Source organism: Somniosus microcephalus, chromosome 4, assembly GCF_052327205.1.
Source record: "Somniosus microcephalus isolate GS21.2 chromosome 4, FLI_Smic_1.0, whole genome shotgun sequence".
Taxonomy (NCBI): Eukaryota; Metazoa; Chordata; class Chondrichthyes; order Squaliformes; family Somniosidae; genus Somniosus; species Somniosus microcephalus.
The window spans coordinates 326,904,547-326,930,602 of NC_140990.1; the positions used below are offsets into that span (position 1 = coordinate 326,904,547).

The window sequence follows — 26,056 nt, forward strand, 5'->3', positions numbered from 1 at the left end:
TTTTGATAAACCGGCACCATGCCGGTCCCATCGGTGCCGGATAAAAAGAGTTTCCTGTACATTCTTTTACCTTCTCTCCTCCCTTCTTCTCCTGAAGGTGCTGACCGATGTTGGCATGTGGGCTCCACGAGTTCTAATCGCTCTCTGATATCTCACCCAATTTATCGTTCATGCAGGTTGAGCATCCCAAATCCGGAGTTCTGGAATCCGGACTCCGGGACAATTGGTGGCAGGGGTCCGGAATCCGTAAAATGTTCCGGAACCCGGACACCCTGAGGGAGGCTTACCAAAAACCGGAAGTAGCGCAACCTGGGCCCAGGCGTTTCCGGACTCGGCACGTGTTTCTGATGTCCGAAGTCCGGAAATACCGCAACCTGGGCTCGGGTGTTTCCGGACTTCGGACATCAGAAACACGTTCCGAAGTCTGGAAAAACCCGAAAACCGGCTCGGCCTCAGTCCCGAGGTTGCCGGATTTGGGACGCTCAACCTGTATTTCTTTTTATTCATTCTCAGGATCTGGGCATTGCTGGAAAGGCTGGCATTTATTGCCTATCCCTGGTTGCCCTGGCGGCTGATGGGCAGTTAAGAGTCAACCACCTTGGTGTGGGACTGGAGTCACATGCAGGCCAGACCGAGTAAAGGACGGCTGTTCGGACCAACCAGTAAGTGTTGGCGTTTATCTTCTACGCGAGCAGTCGTCTCAATTCCACCTGCCTGCCTTGTTCCCGTATCCTTTTATTCCCCTTTCCTTCAACCACCATCAAACATTCCTAAATGTTAACATGGACGCGGTCTTCCAACCACCAATCTGGTGGTGTATTCCACAGCAATGTTCCCGTTAAGCTGTGTGGCCGTGCAGCGGTCTGGAGCTCCCGAGCAGGCCACTCGCCAGCTTATCAATTGGAATAACCGCGCATGTGCGAAAATTTGAAGGGGCCGCGCAGCCACTTAAAGGGGCCGCACACCCCCACATTTTTTTTTTACAGGGAACACTGTTCCACAGTCTCATAAACCTCTGCGTAAAATGAAAATCTTCTGCTCTCTCTGTCTTAAATTTCTTGTATTTAATCTTATCCGCCCATTGATTCTAGACCCGTCAATCACTGTAAACAGTCTCTTTCTATCCATCCTGTCCCATCCCTTCATAATTACAAACGCCACTATCAAAATCACCCCTCTCAGCTTCAAATAACTATCATTGGTGGGGTTAACCAGCACTTTCAGCTCCTTGTCAACCCACATGCTTCATTCACAGATCACTGTCTTGAAATATCAACAGCAAACAAAATTGGAAGTGAAAATGCACAGACAGGTGTCCGTCACCCAGGAGACGTTTTATTCAACACAATAGCTATACTGACGGAGGTAAGGGGCATTCATTTAGGATTAATAACAAAAGCATAAAGGGGGAGGGTAGAAGAAATGCTGTCATTAAATGGGCAAACGGAACATGGAATACACTGCAACACGAGGCCAGTGAGGCCGAGTCAACCACAACATTTAAGAGGGAATTAGATAAACAACTGGGGGAAAAAAAATGAAAGGGTAGAGGAAAAGAGCAGGAAAATGGGATTAGAGGAAATGTTAGATCTGATAGGGAGCTAGTATTGACACAGGCACGGTGGGCTGAATGGTCTCCCTCGCTGCTAAAATTTCCATGTTACTATGGAGATGCTGCCGAACTTCCAATGGAGACACTTCTCCACCAAAAAAGCTTGTCTGATGTGACAGCTGTAAGAATGTATTCTCAACACTCCATTGATAAGTGTGATGAACAATATCTGCAATGTTACTGAAATGTTTCAGCCCACATTTTAAAAAAAAGACTACAAATAAAATAACAAGATCGAACAGTTAAAAAAAAAGATGGGTTGATTGACTGAGACTGGCATTCATTTCAGCCTATGGAGGTCACTTACCAAATGTAATGGCTAGCTCTACGGCCTAAAGGTTTTACAAGCTCTTTAAAAAAAAACTGTTGAGATGTATTAGGAGACATCTTTTGTTTCAGTTATTGTTTCTGACAGCACCAGTTGTAAAAGGTTTACATGGACCGTGAAATAAATACCAGGAAATATGGACATTTTAACAGCAGCATTTTATTATAAGGCATCTTTAAACTGACAATTTAACTGTTAAAGCAGTTCTGTCTGACAGAGAATGCAGCTATTATTGTGCTACCAACGCCAACTATAAAATATTGACTAAAGATGTTATTTATGGACAGAATAACCAGCGTTCTCAATAGTCTAAGAGCAACAACAGGCTTTAATCATACGTATTTTTAATTGGGATATCAAACAATAGTGTGTCCGGATTTTATTCAGAAATGTCAATATGAAATGACGACAAGCTTTTGTTTCAAGGGGAAAGGAGGGTAGAGTGCTCCATTAAGCAGTATCCGCTGTCTAATATTGCTGACATCGCTTTGTCCTATGTACTGACAATGTGCAGGCACTGCCTGCCTTCCTTTTTAATACTCCTGCACACGTACATCATGATCAGGCACTGAGAGGTCAGAATCGCAGCTCAATTGTGTCTCCACGGCTGAATTCGAGCCACACCTGGAGTGCTGCGTACAACTCTGACCGCTGAGACACCAAGGAGTCACTGGGGCCCTAAGGATCACCCAGAGAATAATGAGGCTGAACTCTAGTGTTAGGCGAGCTATGAGAAAAGGCTAGATAAGCTGGGTCCTATAGAGAGAAGCCTCAGAGGGGACCGTGCAGAGGGATTTAAGGTACTTACCAGGGTAATTTAATATCAATGCTTTCAGACATCAAGCCAGCAGGCTAAGGTGGCACAGGTTCAGGGCAAGTTTGTGACAGACGCCAGGAAGCATTTCTTTACACAGATGATCAACAACTGCGGCAGTAAGACAGGAAAGCTAGTTGCAGCCAGGATACTGGCCTCATTTAAGAAAGAGCTGGGTGGTTTAATGGGAGGTGGGTAGGGTTGGAAGGATTTAACCAAATGGACTGAAGGGTCTTCTTCATCCAAAGTTATCTTGCACGCTTGTTTGCCCCAGTCTCATGAGGAAATATTTATAATAATAAGTTATTTCATGATTCAGATCCTCTTCATGTGATGGCGCAGTTAAAACTATTTTGTTTAAATTTTAAAGAATTAATGACGGAATCCCCAAGCTACCCTGTTTGAAGATTTCCCTTCAATGCTACATTCTTCCTGGACACCATTTACTCCTCTCCTTTCTTGATGGGGGTTGATTCCAAAGGCACTGGTAGCCCTCATCCTGTATTGTATTCAGCTGCCTAATCTTCATGTGTAAACATAGATAGTGAACGGGTGGTGAGGAGAGACATCACAGTTGAACCTAATCGGTTTTCAACTGACATCCACATTCCTTTTCCAGCAACCCCTCCGTAACAGGATTTTCTCAATGGGGAGCTTTTGGAGGCGGGACTCTCACTTGCCGGGTTTTAGTCCCGCCTCCATCGACTTGCGGCCAACCCACGCTATTTTCCCTTGATTGACCTTGTTAAGCCCGCCCAGCGGGCTTAGCAGGCCAAATAAAGGAAAGCCAGTTACAGGTGACATCAGCGAGTGACGTTTCATCTGTCAAGAGCTTTTGACAGATGAAATGTCAGCATTTGACAGCTCTGTGAAGCTGTCAAACACTGACAGTCTGTCCTCTAAGTTGAGTCCTTCCACTCAGACTCAGTTAGAGATCTTTCCTGAGCAGAAAGCAGAGGCTGCAGCATTTGACAGTTCAGCGGCCATTCTGCTTTCTGTGCCGGTGAGATGAGTTGTTAACAGGTAGTTAAGAGGATTATCCCCATTTTTCCAGCTGAGGCGCGGGCTTCCCGACATCGGGAAACCCCGCCAGGGTCACCGAGGCGAGCAGTGGGCCTGCGGAGGTCGGAGGGGTGCACAAGTGCACTGTGAAGGTAATTGATGGGTGCTAGTGTGGAGAGGTGAGCATGTGAGGTGAGTATAAAGTGATAGAAAATGTTTACTTACCTTTGTTTCTTCCTGCAGGCTTCAACGGTTGGCGATGCGGAGAGTCTCGCATCTGATCGGCAGAGATGACAGATGGCTGCTGCATTCTGCGATGCAACAACCATCTAATTTCTGCTCACAAAAGAGGTTTGATGTGTCTTGAATACACAAATTCATCAAACTACAGAGAATGTCAGCTTCACAGAGCTGTCAAACAATGACAATTCATCTGTCAAAAACTTTTGCCGGGATGAAGCGTCATAGAAACATAGAAACATAGCAGATAGGAGCAGGAGTAGGCCATTCAGCCCCTCGAGCCTGCTCCACCATTCAATGAGATCATGGCTGATCATCCAAATTCAGTACCCTGTCCCTGCCTTCTCTCCATATCCCTTGATCCCTTTAGCCTTAAGAAATATATCTAACTCCTTCTTGAATATATTTAATGAATTGGCCTCTACTGCTTTCTTTGGTAGAGAATTCCACAGGTTCACCACTCTCTGGGTGAAGAAATTCCTCCTCATCTCTGTCCTAAATGGCTTACCCCTTATCCTTAGACTGTGACCCCTGGTTCTGGACTCCCTGACCATCGGGAACATCCTTCCTGCATCTAGTCTGTCTAGTCCTTTTAGAATTTTATAAGTTTCAATGAGATCCCCTCTCATTCTTCTAAACTCCAGCGAGTACAAGCCCAATTGACCCAATCTCTCCTCATATGTCATTTCTGCCATCCCAGGTATCAGGCTGGTGAATCTTCGCTGCACTCCTTCCATACGCTAACGTTCTCTGTAACCGGCTTCCCCTTAATTGGCCTGCTAAGCCCGTTGGGCGTGCTTAACAAGGTCAATCAAGGGAAAATAGCATGGGTTGGCCGGACGTCGATGGAGGCAGGACTAAAACCCGACAAGCAGCAGTCCCACCACCAACACGCCCCCTTTAGCAAAATCACCCCCATAGTTCTGGAGATTGGAACACTTCCTTTTTTGGCCAACTGGTATCAAGCCAACTATAGCAACTTGAGAAGGTCACTTCCTTCTCGATAAGCATGGTCTTTTTTCTGAGTGATATTGATAGTTTAGTCCACTAAGAACTGGATTGAGGCTGTTCAAACTCAAAATAAACTTGCAATGAGCAGAGACAGGGAGCCTTCCATCCCATCACGCCAGTGCCAAATTCATTGCATCACCCAGTCCCCCAAATGTTTAATAAACTTTGTATTTTGGACACATCAATGCTATCCTGCTTAATGATGTCTCAGCATGCAAAGACTTCATTAACTTTGGTAGTTTGCGCTAATTAACTGGATTTTGCCGAGTCTTTAAACAGCACCAAAGAGAGGTTTTAGGCAATTACCCCGCTGTGAGTCGCTAGCTTACAGATCTGTCTCAATTTGCACTCCTGTCAGATGATACTTACAGTTCAGCTCGATCCTTATGAAGTCCTTAATTCCGAGATTCTCCAGGAAAACACCCGACGCCGCAGTCGTTTTGAAGAAAAATATAATGTCCGCACTTAGCTCACCGTGGAACGTGGGGAAGTGGAGATACGAAGACTTGGTGTTAAATGATGCCGCGTTCCAGTAATTATCTGTATAGGCACATAAATATATACTTTTTTTTTAAAATTGAGGTCGAACAAAAATGTACATGCTTTCTCATGCCTGGGGACAGTACAGAAGATATGCAATATGGTAGATCAACTTATGCTTGCAGAAACACACACTTAGGGTCTTATATTACAAGTCAGGAGTCTGATGGAATACTCTTCACTTGCCTGGATGAGTGCAGCTCCAACAACACTCAAGCGGCTCAACACCATCCAGGACAAAGCAGCCTGCTTGACTGGCAACCCATCCACCACCTTAAACATTCACTCCTTCCACCACTGCCCCACTGTGGCTGCAGTGTGTACCATCTACAAGATGCACTGCAGCAACTCGCCAAGGCTTCTTCGACAGCACCTCCCAAATCCGTGACCTCTACCACCTAGAAGGACAAGGGCAACAGGTGCATGGGAACACCACCACCTCCAAGTTCCCCTCCAAGTCACACACCATCCTGACTTGGTAATATATCGTCGATCCTTCATCGTCGCTGGGTCAAAATCCTGGAACACCCTCCCTAACAGCACTGTGGGAGCACCTTCACCACACGGACTGCAGCGAGTCAAGAAGGCAACTCACCACCACCTTCTCAAGGGCAACTAGGGATGGGCACCAACAACAGGAAATGCTGGAAAAACCCAGCAGGCCAGGCAGCATCGGCGGAGAGAGAAACAGAATTAACGTTTCAGGTCGATGACCTTTCGTCAGAACTGGAAAAAAAGCAGGAGATGGAAAGCAAGGTTAGGGGCTGGGAAAAGGGGGCGGGGATGAAAGAACAAAAGGGAAGGTCAGTGATAGGAGAGAAATAAGGAGAGATTAAGAGACATTGAGGGACATTAAGAGATATTCAAGGCAAGGGGAGGTGGAAATGGGACAGGTTAAGGAACAAAGGATGGCTCTAGATGAGCTGTGAATTGCACTGGCAGAATGAAGGATAGCTGAAGGGAGGGAAGAAAAACAAAAAGTGTGGATAAAAAAAAGAAGAAAATATATATGTGTGATAGGGATGGACAATAAATGCTGGCCTTGCCAGCGACACCCACATCCCAGGAACAAAGAAAAAAATCTTAGACGGTCCTTAACATTCGGCAGGAGTCAGCAATAACAGGGCCAGGTTTACTCTTTGACAAGTGGGATCGGGAGGCTCCTTGAGAACTCATTTCAGTTCGGCTCATTGATAGAACTCTTTACTGCATCTCAGAAGGTTGTAGGTTCAAGACCCATTCTAAGGCAGGATCACGTTACCTTCTAAGTAACGCTACATTCTAAGAGATGAGCAATTGCGCCCAAAGCAGAAACTCAATGCCTTAACATACCCCTTGATCCCTTTAGCCTTAAGAAATATATCCAACTCCTTCTTGAATATATTTAATGTATACTGCCTTCTGTGGTAGAGCTTCCACCGCTCTCTGAGGTAGCAAATTCCATAGATTTACTACCCTCTGAGTGAAGAAGTTTCTCCTCATCTCAGTTTTGAAAGGGCAGCCCCTTATTCTAAGATTATGCCCCCTAGTTCTAGTCTCACCCATCAGTGGAAACATCCTCCCTGCATCCACCCGATCAAGCCCCCTCACAATCTTATATGTTTCGATAAGATCGCCTCTCATTCTTCTGAATTCCAATGAGTAGAGGCCCAACCTACTCAACCTTTCCTCATAAGTCAACCCCCTCATCTCCGGAATCAACCGAGTGAACCTTCTCTGAACTGCCTCGAGAGCAAGTATATCTTTTCTTAAATATGGAAACCAAAACTGTACGCAGTATTCCAGGTGTGGCCTCACCAGTACCCTGTATAACGGAAGCAAGACTTCCCTGCTTTTATACTCCATCCCCCTTGCAATAAAAGCCAAGATTCCATTGGCCTTCCTGATCACCTGCTGTACCTGCATACTAACCTTCTGTGTTTCATGCACCAGGACCCCCAGATCCCTTTGTACTGTAGCACTTTGCAGTTTCTTTCCATTTAGATAATAACTTGCTCTTTGATTTTTTCTGCCAAAGTGCATAACCTCACACTTTCCAACATTATATTCCATCTGCCAAATTTCTGCCCACTCACTTAGCCTGTCTATGTCCTTTTGCAGGTTATTTATGTCCTCCTCACTCACTGCTTTCCCTCCCATCTTTGTATCGTCGGCAAACTTGAATACGTTGCACTTGGTTCCCTCCTCCAAATTGTTAATATAGATTGTAAAGAGTTGGGGTCCCAGCACTGACCCCTGCGGAACACCGCTAGTTACTGATTGCCAACCCGAGAATGAACCATTTATCCCAACTCTCTGTTTTCTGTTAGATAGCCAATCTTCCACCCATGCCAGTATATTACCCCCAATCCCGTGATTTTTTATCTTGTGCAGTAATCTTTTGTGTGGCAACTTGTCAAATGCCTTTTGGAAGTCCAAATACACCACATCCACTGGTTCCCCTTTATCCACCCTGTTCAGCTAAACCAGTCCAGAGCCCCATTCTTAGGGAGGGCAGGGCAGAGAATTAGGGTTCCAATGTCATAGCCCTACCTCTGGAGCATGGGTAGCTCCATCTCTGATCCATGCCCCTGGTGAGCATCCTCCCCATGAGCAGTAGTCCTAAACCCGTGTGCCCACCCTGTTCTAATATTGCTTTATTCCCCTTCCCTTCAACCACCTATTTAACCTATCCTTGAACGTTGACACAATCTCTGTTTCAATCACTAGCTCCAGTAGTGCATTCCACAGCCTCATGACTCTCTGTACAAAAAAATGTTCACCTGCTAATATAACATGATGTGTAAAAGATGTGATTTTAAGCATTCAGGGTACATTTGTGTCCTCATATGCACACCTCAGAACAGCTAAACTCCCAACACACACTCCTGGCACCAAGCTTTGTGCCTGGAGAATCCTTTAGTTGTCCATCTAGTTTGGGTTTCATTGGTAGGCAATGTTCCCTTTAAGCTGCGCGGCCCTGCAGCGCTCTGGAGCTCCCGCGCTGCCGGCTCACCACCTTTTAAATGGGAAAAAAACGCGCATGCGCGGTATTTTGAATGGGCCGCGCAGCCCCTTAAAGGGGCCGCACACCGAAAAACAATTAAAGGGAACATTGTTGGTACGCTTGTGAACCTTTGGCATTCTCTACCACAGAGTACTGTGGATGCTCAGTCGTTGAGTATATTCAAGACTGAGATCGATAGCTTTTTGGATATTAAGGGAATCAAGGAATATGGGGATAGGGTGGGGAATTGGATTTGAGGTAGAAGATCAGCCAGGATCTTGTTGAATGGTGGAGCAGGCTTGAAGGGCTGAATGGCCTACTTTTGCTCCTAGTTCTTATGTTTTTTATGGTACAGTAAGGGTTAAACTCTGCATTAAATCTTCACTCCTAAAATCTCAGGTGCAACATAATGTAGCTTTACAGCTGATTGATCTGTTGCTAAGCTCAATATATGCTTTTGACATTCACAAACACTAACCAAGTCAAAGTAACGAGGGAAGAATATGCTTGAGCACTGCATGTAGAGACATCGTGAATGCATTTATGAAGATGCCCTCTGGTCAGTGTTTCTAGTAAAAATTATAACCAACCTTTCCTTCTTTTTTAGCAGCTTTGCAATTTTCATTGAAAACACCGACCAGGTGAAACTTTCATCAACACCCTTACAACGTCGTCACAATCAGCGTCCAAAGTAATTCTTCCTCGATGTTCCTCGCTCCCCGCCCCGTGCCAAAGTTTAAGGATAATGTTCCCAACGCTGAGTGGTACTTACTGTCTCCATTGCAGCGGAGTGGCCCAAGTCTGTAAGCAGCCTCTGAATCTGTTCGGTTTGTGTCTCCAATTACAAGCTGGGTCAGAGGCAAGTGATCTTTGTACGAAAGAAGACCCGTATCATTCGCCCTGCCAATAATGAGAACAAGAAAAAAAAACAGCAGTGTAAATCTCAGTGACATTAAAAAGTACTCAGCACTTCTTCCAACCGGTCAATATTCCAAAAAGAACAGAAGAATTTCTCAGCAACAGGAAAGGTCATTAAACCCAATAAGACTTTTTCATTTTGATAGATCAATCTCATTGTAGAACTTCTCATTATATCACTCAATCTCTTTTCTCCATTTATATCGATTTTGTCATGTCCTCAGTGCAGCCCAATGCACTTTATAACCAATAGATTACGTTTGAAGTGCAGCCACTGTATGTAAGCAAATGTAACAGTCAATATTGCACACAGCAAGGCCCCACAAATAGCAAGTGAATGAATGAATGACCACGTTATTTGTTTTTTGGTGGTATTGGTTGAGGGAATACTCAACCAACGCTGCCAAAAACAAATAATGTGGTCATTCACTGACCAGAACACCAGGGGAACTGATATTATTTGAATAGCGACATGGGATCTTTCATACGCACTTGAGCAGGCTGACAGAGCCTGTGTTTCGTGCTGCATCTGGATGGTGGCACCTGCAACAGTGCAGCACCCTTGCAGTACTGCACCGCAGTAGCAGTCTAGATTGTTTGCTCACGTCATCAATGGGGCTTGAAATCAGAAGTAAAAACACAACCAGCTGAGCCAAGCTGATATAATAAATACAACTACTTGGCATTTATATAGCACCTTTAACGTAGTACAACATCCCAAGGTGCTTCGCAGGAGTATTCTCAGATAAAATGCAAGTAATTGCATCTTGAACCAATTTTTGCTTTAAACTGAAAAACCAACAGGAAGAGCCCACTGTGTACATCAATGTTGAAAGCGATAAAAAAGAGCTAAGTTATGAAGCAGTGATCAAGTGTAGCCAAGCTTGGTTTTAAAAAACCTGAAGATTGTAGGAGGTAGGAAGACTGAGTAAGATAAGGAGTACGATACCCTCAAATTCCTCAGGAAGAATGAATTAAGGTGGGAGAGCATGCAACGGGTCTTCATTTTAACATAGGGGGTATGTGGGAAGAATGTGTAGGATGGATTATTTGCAATTTAAAAGGAACATAAGAGAAAGGATCAGAAAAGCATTGATCACAGTGGTACTGATAAAATAGAGAAAGCATAAATGGTTGTGATGGATCGAAGGGTTTGAGGCTAAGATGAAAAGAGGGGTCACCCATCAGATGACAAGATTTTTCCATGTATTCGGTTAAAATGCACAAGAGACATGTTAGGAGAGTCTCCCCACATAGAATCGTAGAATATAGTATAGTACAGCACATTCGGCCCATCGAGTCTGCGCCAGCTCTTGCGAAGAGCAATCCAGTTAGTCCCACTCCCCTGCTCTTTCCCCATATCCCTGCAATTTTTTCTCCTTTAAGTATTTATCCAATTCCCTTTTGAAGGTTACTATTGAATCTGTATCCACCGCCCTATCAGGCAGTGCATTCCAAATCCTAATCACTTGTTGCGTAAAAAATGTTCTTCATGTCACCTCTGGTTCTTTTACCAATCACCTTAAATCTGTGCCCTCTGGTTCAGCCATTGGAAACACTTTGGGCTGGATTTTTATTGAGGAGGCGGGTAGGAGGCGGGACTACAACTTCCAGGGTTGTAGTCCCGCCTCCATCGAGTTCTAGCCAACCCACGCGATTTTGACTTGATTGACCTTGTTGAGCCCGCCCAGTGGGCTTAGCAGGCCAATTAAGGGCCACCCGGCAACAGGTGACGTCACAGATTGATATTTCATCTGTCAAGATCTTTTGACAGATGAAATATCAGCATTTGACAGCTGATATTCAAACAGCTGTTTGAAGCTGTCAAACACTGACAATCTGTACTCCAGGTTAATTCATTCCTCTCAGGATGATTTAGAGATCTCCCCGGAACAGAAAGCTGAATGCTGGAACTTTTGACAGCTCTGCTTTCTGTGCCGGTGAGATGAGGTACTCCTGAGACCTGAAGGAAGGAAGGCTGTAAAGGTAAGTACATGTAAGTAAAACTTCTTTAAACACTTTACACACACCAAACACACTTACCTTTGCACTCATGCACCCATCACTCACCTGAACACCGGACATCTCAACCCTTCCAAGCCCTTCATCCCGACGGCCCGCCTCACTAACTTGGCATGGTTTGGAGCTGTCGGGAATCCCACATTTCACCAATGAAAATAGGGATTAGGCTAAAAACTGCCTGTTAATTACCAGGCAGTTAATTGGCACTAATCCCCTTCCCGCCTCAGGGAGGTGGGTCCCAGTGCGGGTCGGGTACCCGCCTCCTTTGAAACTGGCATGGTTGGGGGCGGGATGGGTTCGTGCCCCCTGATTTTGGGATTTTAACCCCCCACACGCCTCCAATCCCGCCTCCATGGCCCAATGAAAATCCTGCCCTTTCTCTTTATTTATTCTGACTAAACCCTTCATGACTTTAAACAATATCACATCACCTCTTTGCCTTCTCTGCTCCAACCCCAGCTTCTCTAGTCTATTTGCGTAACTGTAATCCCTCATCCCTGGAACCATTCCAGAAAATCTTTTCTGTACCCGCTCCAAAGTCTTCATGTCCTTCCTAAAGTGAGGTGCCCAGAATTGGACACAATACTCCAGCTGGGACAATGGAGCAGTGTTCAATTCTGGTTATACTTGGGCTTTATTTTTTATTCGTTCATTGGGATCTGGGCGTCGCTGGCAAGGCCAGCATTTATTGCCCATAACTAATTGCCCTTGAAATGGTGGCGGTGAGCTGGATTCTTGAACCGCTGCAGTCTATGTGGTGAAGGTACGCCCACAGTGCTGTTAGGAAGGGAGTTCCAGGATTTTGACACAGCGATGATGAAGGAACAGTGATATACTTTCAAGTCAGGATGGTGTGTGACTTGGAGGGGAACTTGGAGGTGGGTGGTGTTCCCATGCACCTGCTGCCCTTGTCCTTCTAGGTGGAAGAGGTCATGGGTTTGGGAGGTGCTGCCGAAGAAGCTTTGGCGAGTTGCTGCAGTGCATCTTGTAGACGGTACACACTGCAGCCACAATACGCCAGTGGTGGGAGGAGTGACTGTTTAAGGTGGTGGATGGGGTGCCAATCAAGTGGGCTGCTTTATCCTGGATGGTGTCGAGCTTCTTGAGTGTTGTTGGAGCTGCACTCCTCCAGGCAAGTGGAGAGTATTCCATCACACTCCTTACTTGTGCCTTGTAGATGGTGGAAAGACTTTGGGGAGTCAGGAGGTGAGACACTCACCGCAGATACCCAGCCTCTGACCTGCTCTTGTTGCCACAGTATTTATGTGGCTGGTCCAGTTAAGTTTCTGGTCAATGGTGACCTCCAGGATGTTAATGGTAGGGGATTCAGCGACTATGGAGAGTTAAGACACGTTGATGGAGAATAGAAGTGATTGGCATAAAAGAGGGAAACAGCTTTTTGTAGGCAGGGGGTTCAGCTTCAGATGTAAGAGTTCCATTCGAGGCTAGAGGATTTTGCGATTCCAAGAAAGTTGATAGGTGATGGTGAGGATTGGCATCATGAGAGGGAAGGTCTGGCATGGGAGGAAAATGAAGAACCTGGGGATGAGCCTGGTCAACGGCAGTAGGGGAAAACCTGCCGATAGTGAATCGGCAGCATGTTTTACACCGCGGCTGATTTTCAATGGAACACGGTGTGAACTAGCCTGCCGATTTGTTATCGGCCATTCTGCGCTACTGACGTTCACCAATTTCAACCCCGCCCCACCCCGTGTCTTTAGCCTTAGCTCACTGATTGGTGGTATTTTAATGTGGCGTTCATATATTTATTTTATATGGGATGACACCAAACAGAAAATGTAGAATTTTAAATCTATATAAACAACCTAAACTGGATCTTGCTCTGTGAAAAAGGTCCCCTTTTGTTTAATAAGCTGGCTGTCCCCACATTCTAAGAACATAAGAAATAGGAGCAGGAGTGGGCCAGTCGGCCCCTCGAGCCTGCTCCGCCATTCAATGAGATCATGGCTGATCCAATCTTGTCCTCAACACCACTTTCCCGCTCTCTCCCCATACCCCTCGACTCCCTTGTAGTTCAAATGTCTGTCAATCTCCGCCTTGAATATATTCACTGACTCCGCCTCCACAGCTCTCCGGGGTAGAGAATTCCAAAGATTCATGATCCTCTGAGAGAAGAAATTCCTCCTCATCTCCGTCTTAAATGGGCGACCCCTTATTCTGAAACTATGCCCCCTAGTTCTAGATACCCACACTGGGGGAAACATCCTCTCAGCATCCACCCTGTCAAGTCTCCTCAGAATCTTATATGTTTCAATAAGATCCCCTCTCATTCTTCTAAACTCCAATGAGTAAAGGCCCAACCTGCTCAACCTTTCGTCATACGTCAACACCTTCATCCCAGGAATCAACCTAGTGAACCTTCTCTGCACTGCCTCCAATGCAAGTATATCCTACCTTAAATATGGAGACCAAAACTGTACGCAGTACTCCAGGTGCGGTCTCACCAGCACCCTGTAAAGTTGCATCAAAACTTCCCTACTTTTATACTCCATACCCCTTGCAATAAAGTCCGACATTCCATTAGCCTTCCTAATTACTTGCTGTACCTGCATGCTAACTTTTTGTGTTTCATGTACTCGGACCCCCAGATCCCGCTGCACCGCAGCATTTTGTAGTCTCACTCCATTTAATAATAATTTGCTTTTTCATTCTTCCTTCCAAAGTGGATAACCTCACATGTTCCCACATTATACTCCATCTGCCAAATTTTTGCCCACTCACTTAACCGATCTATATACCTTTGCAGACTCTGTGTCCTCCTCACAACTTGCTAACCCACCTATCTTTGTATCATCAGCAAATTTGGCTGCAGTACACTCGGTCCCTTCATCCAAGTCATTAATATAGGTTGTAAATAGTTGAGGCCCCAGCACTGATCCCTGTGGCACCCCACTAGTTACTGATTGCCAACCCGAAATTGACCCATTTATCCCGACTCTCTGTTTTCTGTTAGTTAGCCAATCCTCTATTCATGCCAAAATATTACCCCCAACCCCATGAGCTCTTATCTTGTGCAGTAACCTTTTATGTGGCACCTTATCGAATGCCTTCTGGAAGTCCAAATACATGACATCTACTGGTTCCCCTTTATCCACCCTGTTTGTTACATCCTCAAAGAACTCTAGCAAATTTATCAAATACGATTTCCCTTTCATAAAACCATGTTGACTCTGCTTGATTGTCTTATGATTTTCTAAATGTCCTGCTATTACCTCCATAATAATGGATTCCAGCAATTTCCAAATGACAGATGTTAGGCTAACATCTGTCCATCTTTAGCTCCAAAATCAAGGTAACCACAGAATCACAGAAACCCCACAGTGCAGAGAGAGGCCATTTCGGCCCATCGAGCCTGCACCGACACATATCCCACCCGATCCCCGTAACCCCTACACCAACACATATCCCACCCTATCCCCGTAACCCAACGTATTTAATCCCCCTAACACTAAGGGTCAATTTTATCATAGCCAATCAACCTAACCCGCACATCTTTGGACTGTGGGAGGAAACCGGAGCACCCAGAGAAAACCCACGCAAACACGGGGAGAATGTGCAAACTCCACACAGACAGTCACCCGAGGCTGGATTCGAACCCGGGTCCCTGGCGCTGTGAGGCAACAGTGCTAACCACTATGCCACCGTAAATCCACATAAGTAGCTCCTGTTTATTTCACATGGAATACACTTGCTACTTTAACAGCAAACTAATACAAGAACAACAACTTGCATTTGTATAGCGCCTTTAACATCGTAAAACATCCCAAGGTGCTTCACAGGAACGTTATCAAACAAAATTTGACACCGAGCCACATAAGGAGAAATTAGGGCAGGTGACAAATAGCTTGGTCAAAGAGGTAGGTTTTAAGGAGTGTCTTAAAGAAGGAAAGAGAGGTAGAGAAGTAGATTGCTGTAAGGAGGGAATTCTAAAGCTTAGGGCCTAGGCAGCTGAAGGCACAACCTCTGGTTCACTCTAGAGCATCCAAATAGGTCCTGTAACAACATACAGAAGTAGAGAAGAGGTTTCCACTTGTGGGGAGTGGGTGTCTCGGAGGATTGTAGGGCTGGGGGAGATCACAGAGATAGGGAGGGGCGAGGCCATGGAGGGATTTGAAAACAAAGATGACAATTTTAAAATTGAGGTGCTGTTGGACTGGGCGCCAATGTAGGTCAGCAAGCACAGGGATGATGTGTGAACGGGACTTGGTGCGAGTTAGGATACGGCACAGTGGAGTTTTGGATGAGCTTAAGTTTACAGAGCGTGCAAGGTGGGAGGGCCAGTCAGGAGAAGACCCTTCAGAAAAACTAACCCATCTTCCAGATAACTATAGACCTGCCGTGTACCTCCAGCATTTTCTTTCTTTATTATTACATTATTTGGACAAATATGCAGTGATTTGGCTCCAAGAATAACGTGTGGTACAGGAACAGTGTAAAGTTAATGGGTGCTTCACGACCAAGGGTAAATAACCCCTTTATCTAATCATTCCCTTAAGCAAAATGTTTAGAATATTGGCTGAATCAATCAGGGCTCGAGCAAAGTTCCTATTAGCAGACGGGAAGCTGCACAGAGCGTGTTATAGCCTGATTATTAGATCAGTTTATGAATTGTTCAGATAGCAGAAAGACCCAGGAGCTCATTAGCTCAAGTGACACAAATCAAACGTGCTGTGCATCTTCCAACACCTTGTATGAGATGAGGAAATTGGGTCCTGTTAGCAAGTATCATACCTTAAACTCTTGATTCATTGGATTCAAATTGAAATGGAAATTTGAGAAGTTTCATCTTTTCAGATTTAATCTGTGCGAACCACATTTCAGGACTGACAGACCCGCTTTGTTCAATTAACAGTTCAGGCAATGCAAATTCAGTTGTTGTGCCTGTCTTTTCAACATATAAGTACCTGAATGAAATACTGTTCGACACTGCCTTATTTCACCCTTTTACTAATGCCTTCAGATTGCACTGATTGAAAAACTGGTTTGAACTGGGCTGTGAAGTCATCAAATGGTTACAGCATCAAGTGCGAGCAAGTAAGGAGAGGCCATCTTAATGAGGTTGCCTCAGTCCACTTGGGTTTTTCCACTGGCTATAGTTTAGTAGCCCCTAAAATGTAAAAGAAGTCAAAAAAGGGGTGAGGCCATTTAGAGATGAAAGGTAGTGGTGTACCGCAAGGATCGGTACTGGGACCCCTTTTGTTTTCCATTCATATAAATGATTTGGACATTGACACACAAGAGTAATGATGTTGAAGCTTGCTGATTATACCAGAGCAGAGGGCATTGCAAACTGTGAGAACGACTAAGGTAGATTGCAGGAGGACACAGATAAAGGGATGGGTAGATAATGTGGTAGATGTAGTTCAATGGAGAGAGATGTGAAGTAGTATATTTTAGGGAAAAGTTTAGTGGAAGGAAATATACCTTAAATGGTAAGATTCTTAATATGGTGGCGGGGCAGAGAGATCGTGGATGGAGTGGGGGGAGGGGGCGGGAAGAGATACGTAGGGGCTTATATTTGATAGTGCTCGATAATGGGCACAAAATGGTCAGCACACTGGGGCCAAGTGCCAGAAGAGAGAGGTTTGAGGACTGTAAGAATACATCATTTACTGTAAAAGTTTGCTGTAACTTGACCAAACTTAAAAGTTGACCAAATTAAATATATCAGCATGCCTTGAGAGGCCAAGAGACTTTCTGTTCAACAAATGTTAAAATAAAACTGCTGTGGCTGCCAGCTGTTAATCAGATAAGGAAGCGACAGACCCTGAGCAGGAACAAACTGTTGGGTGTTACAAAGACAGGAACATCTTCAGGCAAATGGTATGAATGGCCTTGCGGCCCACTGGTTAACTGACTAGGTGATAAGAAGAAGAGGAAAACAACTGCCGACCATTTGTCTCATAATCTGGGACACATACGCATTGAGGGGGCCAGCCCAGGTTTTAGGGTAAAAAAAAGTGCTGCTTAAAGACACTCAGGGCAGCAGTTGGGGCAACTTAGTCAGTTTCCAGTTAAAGTCGTACATCTAGTCATCGCAGAACCGACCACTCACTGGTGTTAGCATGTATGTGGTGTATGCTTATGATCGCTTGAGTTTAAAGTAAAGGAATAGGTCTGTGTATGCTTAAGTATGATCGGGAATTGTTATACGCAACAGTACTATTAGATGCTTACTGGTAATCGCTTGCTGATTTTATAAGTAGAAGAAAGTTTTTCCCTGAAATCCTTGGGTTTTGTGTTGTCTGGTCCACGGGTCTGAACTCTATAAACTGTTGGACGGGACGAGGGGTAATTTCGCACGTCTTACAGGACCATCCTAAATTCGTCTCACTGAAATAAATCCGACGAGTTGCAGGCGCCAATTGGCGTCAATCTCCCCTTTGAATTTTGGCCAGCTTGGATGTCAATCTGGTACCACAGTTAAGTCCAGGGAGGGTAGGGGAGGCAAATAGAAGTGGAGTGGGGGTGGAGGGTAGTGAGTGCAGTATTAATGTGGAAGCAGGAGGGACACTCTTGCTTCTCCTGGCTCCACATAAAGGCAAGTTAAAAAAGCAAAACTTATCGGCCCGTTTCTTCAGAGGCCTCCAGCGGGTCCCCTTTAAGGACCGCTGATTAGGCTACATCAGAGCCTGAAATATGAAAATGAGGGTCCTGCGCCCAGTTCCCGACCCTTCTGTGAAGCGCTAAACCAATTTAGCAAAAGGGTTGTGAAATGGATGCGGGCCTTGATTGTCCAAGCATCCACGGAAACTGTGCGCAAGGCAGCACTCTGCTAAATTCAGCATTGCTAGGCCCGTTTTACGCCTGTAAAATGGACGCAATGTTGAATGCATGTCCCGTCGAGTTGACAAAGATAATTTTTAAAAAAGACTGGAAGAAAACAAATGGAATTCTGAGTTTTATACACAGTAGCATTGAATTTAAAGCAAGGAAGTGAGGTTAAGCTTGTACAAGACATTGGTTAGGCCACAGTTTGGAGTATTGCAGATAGTTCCAGGTAGCCCAAATATTGGAGAGATATTAGAGCCATGGAAAACGACAGTGAATATTCACAAGAGCAAGACTAGGAGTGAGAGGTTATAGTTCTGGAGAAAGGCAAAAAATTTTGGGTCTTTTTTCACTAAAACAGAGAAGGGTAAGCATAGGCCATTCAGCCCCTCGAGCCTGCATTCAATGAGATCACGCACCTCAAATCCATTTACCACTGAAATGGGAGCTAATTGAGGTTTTCAAATTATGAAATTCTTCGAGAAGGTAACTTGAAGGAAGACAGACTTGCATTTACCAGTGGCTATTGAGGCAGAAACTACACTGTCATTTAAAAGGGAATTGATTTCCAGGGTGTGAGAGGAGGAGCAATGTAAAAGCATATGGAGAAAGTGCAGGGAAATGGGTTATAAAAAAAGCACTTGCATTTATACAGCAACTTTCACAACCTCAGGATGTCCCAAAGCTCTTTACAGCCAATGACATACTTTTGAATTGTAGTCACTGTTGTAATGTGGGAAACATGGCAGCTAATTGCGCACAGCAAGCTCCCACAAACAGCAACATGATAATGACCAGATAATCTAATTTTGTTATGTTAATTGAGGGATAAATATTGGCCAGGACACTGGGAATAACTCCCCTCCTCTTCTTCAAAATAGTGCCATAGGATCTTTTATGTCCACCTGAGAGAGCAGACGGGGCCTCGGTTTAACATCTTAACTGAAAGGCACTGCACTGGGAGTGTCAGCCTAGATTCTAGCACTTAAGTCTCTGGAGTGGGACTGTGAGCCCACAATCTTCTGACTCAGAGGTGAGAGTGCTACCCGCTGAGCCACAGCTGACTCTTAAAGTAGAGTAGATCGTTTCAAATTATACCTTCCCTGTTCCAGTGAGAAAAAGCTCCAATTTTTCAAGCCTTTTTCCATAATACCAGCATCTCATTCCTGCTGTCACTCTCGTGCATTTTCACTATATGGTTTCGACAACTCATTTTATACTCAATGCCCTTGTATATAAAAGGTTGCCTTTTTATATTCTTTCTCTACCTGCATTAGGCTAGTAGAAACTTGACAAGCCAGTCATCTACCACACAAGGCAGTTGAGGCCAATTCATTAAATATATTCAAGAAGGAGTTGGATATATTTCTTAAGGCTAAAGGGATCAAGGGATGTGGGGAGAAAGCAGGGACCGGGTACTGAATTTGGATGATCAGCCATGATCTCATTACATGGCGGAACAGGCTCGAGGGGCCGAATGGCCTACTCCTGCTCCTATCTTCTATGTTTCTATCTGTTCCCGAAGGATTTATCTGGGGCATGCATGTTTAAAAAAGTAACGTCAGTTTTTCATTTTGCCTGAAAACAAGTGCAGTGCAGAACGAGGGGTAATTTTAGCATAAACCCGACAGGTGGGAAACCCACGGGATGGGATGGAACGGCAGTTTTGTGCCCCGCCAATTTTACTCTTAGTGGCTTTCAGTGGAGAATAAAATCGGGCAGGGTGTAAAACCAGCAATGCACCCGATCCCATCCGTCTCCCAATGAGTGGGCTAGGTTAAAATTGCCCCAATATGGCTCACACCGCTCTTAAAGCAGCTACCACTGGCAATAGTGCACAATTAAATTCGTCCTATATTGAAAACCGAAATGAGCGGAAAAGAATCTTTTGAGCAGAGCAGGCTCGAAGGGCCCACTCCTGCTCCTGTTGCTCATGTTCAATGCCACTTTGACGCCGGCATTTTTAAGAGAAAACGGCATGGAGTATACAACACACAAGTAGAGCTAATGGGATGGAATTTCCTTAGTGGCATAACAGAGAAGCCATGTCCAAAATGACACCCATTTTGACGATCTCAACTTATGCCTAAATTTCCTGCCAATCTCATTAGATAATGGCGGAAGGTGAAAAATCAGCGGGAACTTGTGGAAATCAGTGTAAACAATTGGGGCCTGAGGAAATCGCCAAACGCACACCATCCTTCTTTAATCATAGACTCTTACAGCACAGAGGGATGCCATTCGGCCCATCATGTCTGTGCGGGCTCTTTGGTAGAGCTCTCCAATTAGTCCCACTCCCCCCTGCTCTTTCCCCCGTAGCCCTGCACAAACTTCTCCTTTTCAAGTATTTAGCCAATTCTCTTTTGAAAGTTAGTATTGAACCTGCTTGCACCGCCCCTTCAGCCAGTGCATTCCAGAACGAAACAACTCGATGCGTAAAAAAAAAAATAAGCATGAAAATTAAAGCTTCAAGCCATCTAAACCATTGTTCACGCACATCAGTCGCAGCATTTTTATGAACATGCAATTGGGGAAGCTTTTCAATTTTTATACAAATTATAACGGTTAAAATAAAAATGCATTCAAAGAAACAGAAAATACAGTATAGCGAGGATACATTTATTTTTAAAATCGCTCAAAAATTGCAATAAAACACCAGAAAAATGACTTTTAATCCTGCTGCGCCTAAAGTTCTGGGTGTAATTTTGTATCCGTTTTGAAATAACCTAAGTGCAGGAAATTTGCATGTCTTTAGCTTGGGGGGAGGGGGGGTTGCAGTCATTGTAATGATCCAAAGGTGCACTCGGATGTAGGAATTGACAGATAAGAAAGAAAGACTTGCATTTATATAGCACCTTTCACGACCACCAGACATCCCAAAGTGCTTTACAGTCAATGAAGTACTGTTGGAAGTGCAGTCACTGTTGTAATGTGGGAAACGCGGCAGCCAATTTGCACACAGCAAGCTCCCACAAACAGCAATGTGATAATGACCCAATCATCTGTTTTTAGTGATGTTGGTTGAGGGATAAATATTGGCCCAGGACACCGGGGGAGAACTCCCCCTGCTCTTCTTTGAAATAGTGCTTTGGGATCTTTTACGTCCACCTGAGAAAGCGGACGGGGCCTCGGTTTAACATCTCATCTGGAAGACTGCACCTCCGACAATGGCAGTAAAAGAACAAGGAAATTTGGATGTAGTGTAATTATGCGCGTAACGGACTTGCACCCAAGTTTGCTCGATCGTTTACTTAGGGTATTTGTTTTGACACCCCAATTACATGTGTGCTGGGCCCAAATGCATAGGGGATTCCATCCCAAGAAGTCCTGATGTCACATCGCAATGTCGGACTCTCTGATACTTGTCTTCGGTCATCAAGAGCCAGCTTAATTTTTATAAAATAGGTTCTCTGTTAATGAAGAAGCAGTGACAAATGCCTATTGATGTGGTTTATGATCGAGTGATACAGTGTTCCATGGTTCTGCTCAATTAATCTGGAGGGAATGAGGCCCCATGAGGAGATATAGATAGTGAGAACAGAAATGCTATGTTGGTGCAGTGGGAGTACTCATCCGAGGCATAGAAACATAGAAGATAGGAGTAGGAGTAGGCCATTCGGCCACGCGAGCCTGCTCCACCATTCAATGAGATCATGGCTGATCATCCAAATTCAGTACCCTGTCCCTGCCTTCTCCCCATATCCCTTGATCCCTTTAGCCTTAAGAAATATATCCAACTCCTTCTTGAATATATTTAATGAATTGGCCTCAACTGTCTTCTGTGGTAGAGAATTCCACAGGTTCACCACTCTCTGGGTGAAGAAATTCCTCCTCATCTCTGTCCTAAATGGCTTACCCCTTATCCTTAGACTGTGATCCCTGGTTCTGGACTCACCCGCCACCGGGAACATCCTTCCAGCATCTAGTCTGTCCTGTTAGAATTTTATAAGTTTCAATGAGATCCCCTCTCATTCTTCTAAACTCTAGCAAATATAAGCCTAATCGACCCAACCTCTCTTCATACGTCATTCCTGCCATCCCAGGTATCAGTCTGGAGAATCTTCGCTGCACTCCCTCCATGGCAAGAACATCCTTCCTGAGATAAGGCGACCAAAACTGCACACAATACTCTAGGTGTGGTCTCACCAAGGCCCTGTACAACTGCAGCAAGACATCCTTGCTCCTGTACTCGAATCCTCTCGCTATGAAGGCCAGCATACCATTTGCCTTCTTAACCACCTGCTGCACCTGCATGCTTACCTTCAGCGACTGGTGCACAAGGACACCCAGGTCTTGTTGTGCTTCCCCTTTTCCCAATCTATTGCCTTTCAGATAATAATCTGCCTTCCTGTTTTTGCCACCAAAGTGGATAACCTCACATTTATCCACATTATACTGCATCTGCCATGCATCTGCCCAATCGCTCAACCTGTCCAAATCGCACTGGAGTTTCTCGGCATCCTCCTCACAGCACACACACCCACCCAGCTTTGTGTCGTCTGCAAACTTGGAGATATTACATCTAGTTCCCTCGTCTAGATCATTAATATATATTGTGAATAACTGGGGTCCTAGCACTGATCCCTGCGGTACCCCACTAGTCACTGCCTTCCACTCGGAAAAAGACCCGTTTATTCCAACTCTTTGCTTCCTGTCTGCCAACCAGTTTGTTATCCAAGTCAGTACCTTACCCCCAATCCCATGTGCTTTAACTTTGCACGCTAGTCTCTTATGCGGGACCTTATCGAAAGCCTTCTGAAAGTCCAAATACACCACATCCACATGTTGTTTGAGTATTGTGAGGCATTTTGCCTCGATAGTCCAAGGGTGATTTACACTGACACTAAACAGTGTTATACCTCAGCTGTGAATGCTTAATACAAATAGTGGAAAGTAGAAAGAAGAGGGATAAATGTTGGCCAGGACACCGGGTATAACTCCCCTGCTCTTCTTCGAAATAGTGACATGGGATCTTTTACGTCCACCTGAGAAAGCAGACGGACCCTCAGTTTAACGTCTCATTCGAAAGATGGCACCTCCGACAATGGGCGTAAAAGAACATCTTAATAAATAGGAATTCAGCCCCTACCTTAGCTCAGCTTCTTAAAGACATGACCAAAATCGCGCAGCAAACGTTTTCTCGTGCTGCAGTCAAGCATCATGTGTATAAAATAATACTTCAGTATTATTTACCCGGGGTGACTGCCCAGCAATGACTGAAAGAATGGAAAAACATCAGGGAGCAGACTCTTTTTTTATAAAAACAGATCGATAGAGCTTTAACTCTGAAGCCTTTCCTTTACAAAACAGATTAGAAAAATATATCGACCGATGAAAGCAGTGTGGAGAATTCAGTAGCGAGGAACAGCAGCAAGGGAACAAAGCATAATTCCCACTGGGAATGCGTAACTCTTGACAAGTATTGCTGTTCGCCGCTGCTCCAAACTGGCTTGGTGCCAGGACATCATTGAAGCTGACCCTGTGGTTCTAGTTACCTTCCTTTTCTGCGGTGGACAACAAACTTCCTTTATTTATTTTTGTCCTCTTCATTTTGTCTGCGGGTCTTGTATCCTCCTTCCCACGGCATGCTTGGCCTTTGAGTCAACTCACAAACATGGGGGTGGGGTGGTGGGGGGCAATGTTCACTCGAAGTTTTAGTTTAGGTACGCAGTCCCTTTAACTGGCTGCACGGCCCGTTCAAATTTTTGCACAGGCGCGGTTTCCTCTATATAAACGTCAGTGAGCGGCCTGCGCGGGACCTCCAGACCGCTGTGCGGCCAAGTGACTGCACAGCTTAGTGAGAAAATTGGTGGCGGCGCGGGGGTGATTTTCTCCAGTTTCCACTTGGATCATGGCCTCAGTCTTCCGCATGCCCGTAAACTACCATTATCTGACCATCCCAGCAAGGACTGGTGCTTTGTGGCAGAGAGGGGGGAGTGGGGGAGGGAAATTCTCTAACTGCTGCAGGATTTAAAGTCTCGCGGTAGTTAAAAGGACCAGACTGTACAAGGCAGGGAGACAACTTTACCCTGGCAGCATCTAGTTGTCACTTAGCTTATTTTTACTAATAGGGAGCTGGAAGTCCTCCTGCAGGAGATGAGGGAAGGAGGAACAAGCTGTTTAAGGAATGGGGCAGGAGGCAATCAAGGGTAGCTCAATGGAAGGAGGTGGCATGGGGTGTAAGTGCTATTCCCACTACCTCCTGGACAGCTGTGCAATGCTGGAAAAAGTTTAACAACCCAAAAAGGATTGGCAAGGTAAGAGAAGTCTCTCGCAGCTTCCAAAGGTGCACTGCACTACCGTACGTATTATTTGTCTTGCTGCAGTTGTACAGGGCCTTGGTGAGACCACACCTTGAGTACTGTGTGCAGTTTTGGTCGCCTTATCTGAAGAAGGATGTTCTTGCCATGGAGGGAGGGTTACAGGGATAGGGTGGGATATGTGTCGGTGCAGGCTCGATGGGCCGAACTGGCCTCTATCTGCACTGTGGGGTTTCTGTGATTCTGTGATACCTGGGATGGCAGGAATGACATATGAGGAGAGATTGGGTCGATTAGGCTTATATTTGCTAGCGTTTAGAAGAATGAGAGGGGATCTCATTGAAACTTATAAAATTCTAACAGGACTAGACAGACTAGATGCAGGAAGGATGTTCCCGATGGTGGGGGAGTCCAGAACCAGGGGTCACAGTCTAAGGATAAGGCGTAAGCCATTTAGGACAGAGATGAGGAGGAATTTCTTCACCCAGCGTGTGGTGAACCTGTGGAATTCTCTGCCACAGAAGACAGTTGAGGCCAATTCATTAAATATATTCAAGAAGGAGTTGGATATCCCTTAAGGCTAAAGGGATCAAGGGATATGGGGAGAAGGCAGAATTTGGATGATCAGCCATGATCTCATTAAATGGTGGCGCGGGCTCGAGGGGCCGAATGGCCTACTCCTGCTCCTATCTTCTGTTTCTATGTTTCTATTTCTTCACCACCTAGCCTCACAGAGTTCGCTGCCTTTCACAGTCCACTGCCACTTTTTGCACTCCCATCCCACACCACCAAATGGACCTTCTCGCTTGCAAGCTTACTTGAGAACCTTCTGCCATGAAAAACGCATCTGAGGATTTTGCAGTGTGCAAGGAGCATCTCTCCTCACATCTTTCACGTTGATGGAGCCACCCAGGTCAGCTTGCATCGTGGCAGCCACCCTAAAGCGCTGGATGTCGAAGTCCAATTCCACATACCAGGCTTACTCATCAACAACGGCTGTGTAAGTGTGGCTGAGCGACTCATGCAATCTCTCTCAAAAGTGGCATGAGGCAAGATTTACTAGATAGTTATCATAAGGGATGGCCTGTTCCAGGCATTTCTGAAAATATTGTAACATTCATTTTCACAAATGATATTGTGCTGATATTGATCGATAGACTGAGGGTTTACTGTGCTCTACGTACTCTCATGTACAAAACAAAGGAATGCGATGGTTGGTACTCCAGGTGTGGTATTATGGCTTTGTGTAACTCACAATCAGATCTCAGAGGTTGGGAGATAAATTTGGAGATAAAAACAGAAATGCTGGAAATACTCAGCAGGTCAGGCCAGTATATGTGGAGAGAGATACAGAGTTAACGGAGTTGGCGGTCCTCATCCTAGGGGCTTTTATTATATATATAAAATAAAGGCTGACTGCTCCTCCAATGACAGGTCAGAGTTGACCGCAGCACTTCTTCCGTGTAGCCACTTCCCCCATTCTACCACAAGTTGCCCTCACAGCTTGTGTGGTGTATGTAACCTGTTCCAC

The 26,056-nt window shown here is 45.1% G+C and overlaps 1 protein-coding gene across 1 annotated transcript in view; it reads right to left on the bottom strand.

Annotated features, from left to right (window-relative positions):
- LOC147120678 (contactin-associated protein-like 5) overlaps nucleotides 1–26,056 on the bottom strand; it is a 1,541,569-nt gene that overhangs the window by 328,684 nt on the left and 1,186,829 nt on the right. The window contains exons 15-16 of the mRNA XM_085986862.1: nucleotides 9,306–9,433; nucleotides 5,377–5,547 (exon numbers count right to left, since the gene is read on the bottom strand). Of these exons, the coding sequence (XP_085842988.1) occupies nucleotides 5,377–5,547; nucleotides 9,306–9,433 (299 nt within the window). The remainder of the gene's footprint in view (nucleotides 1–5,376; nucleotides 5,548–9,305; nucleotides 9,434–26,056) is intronic.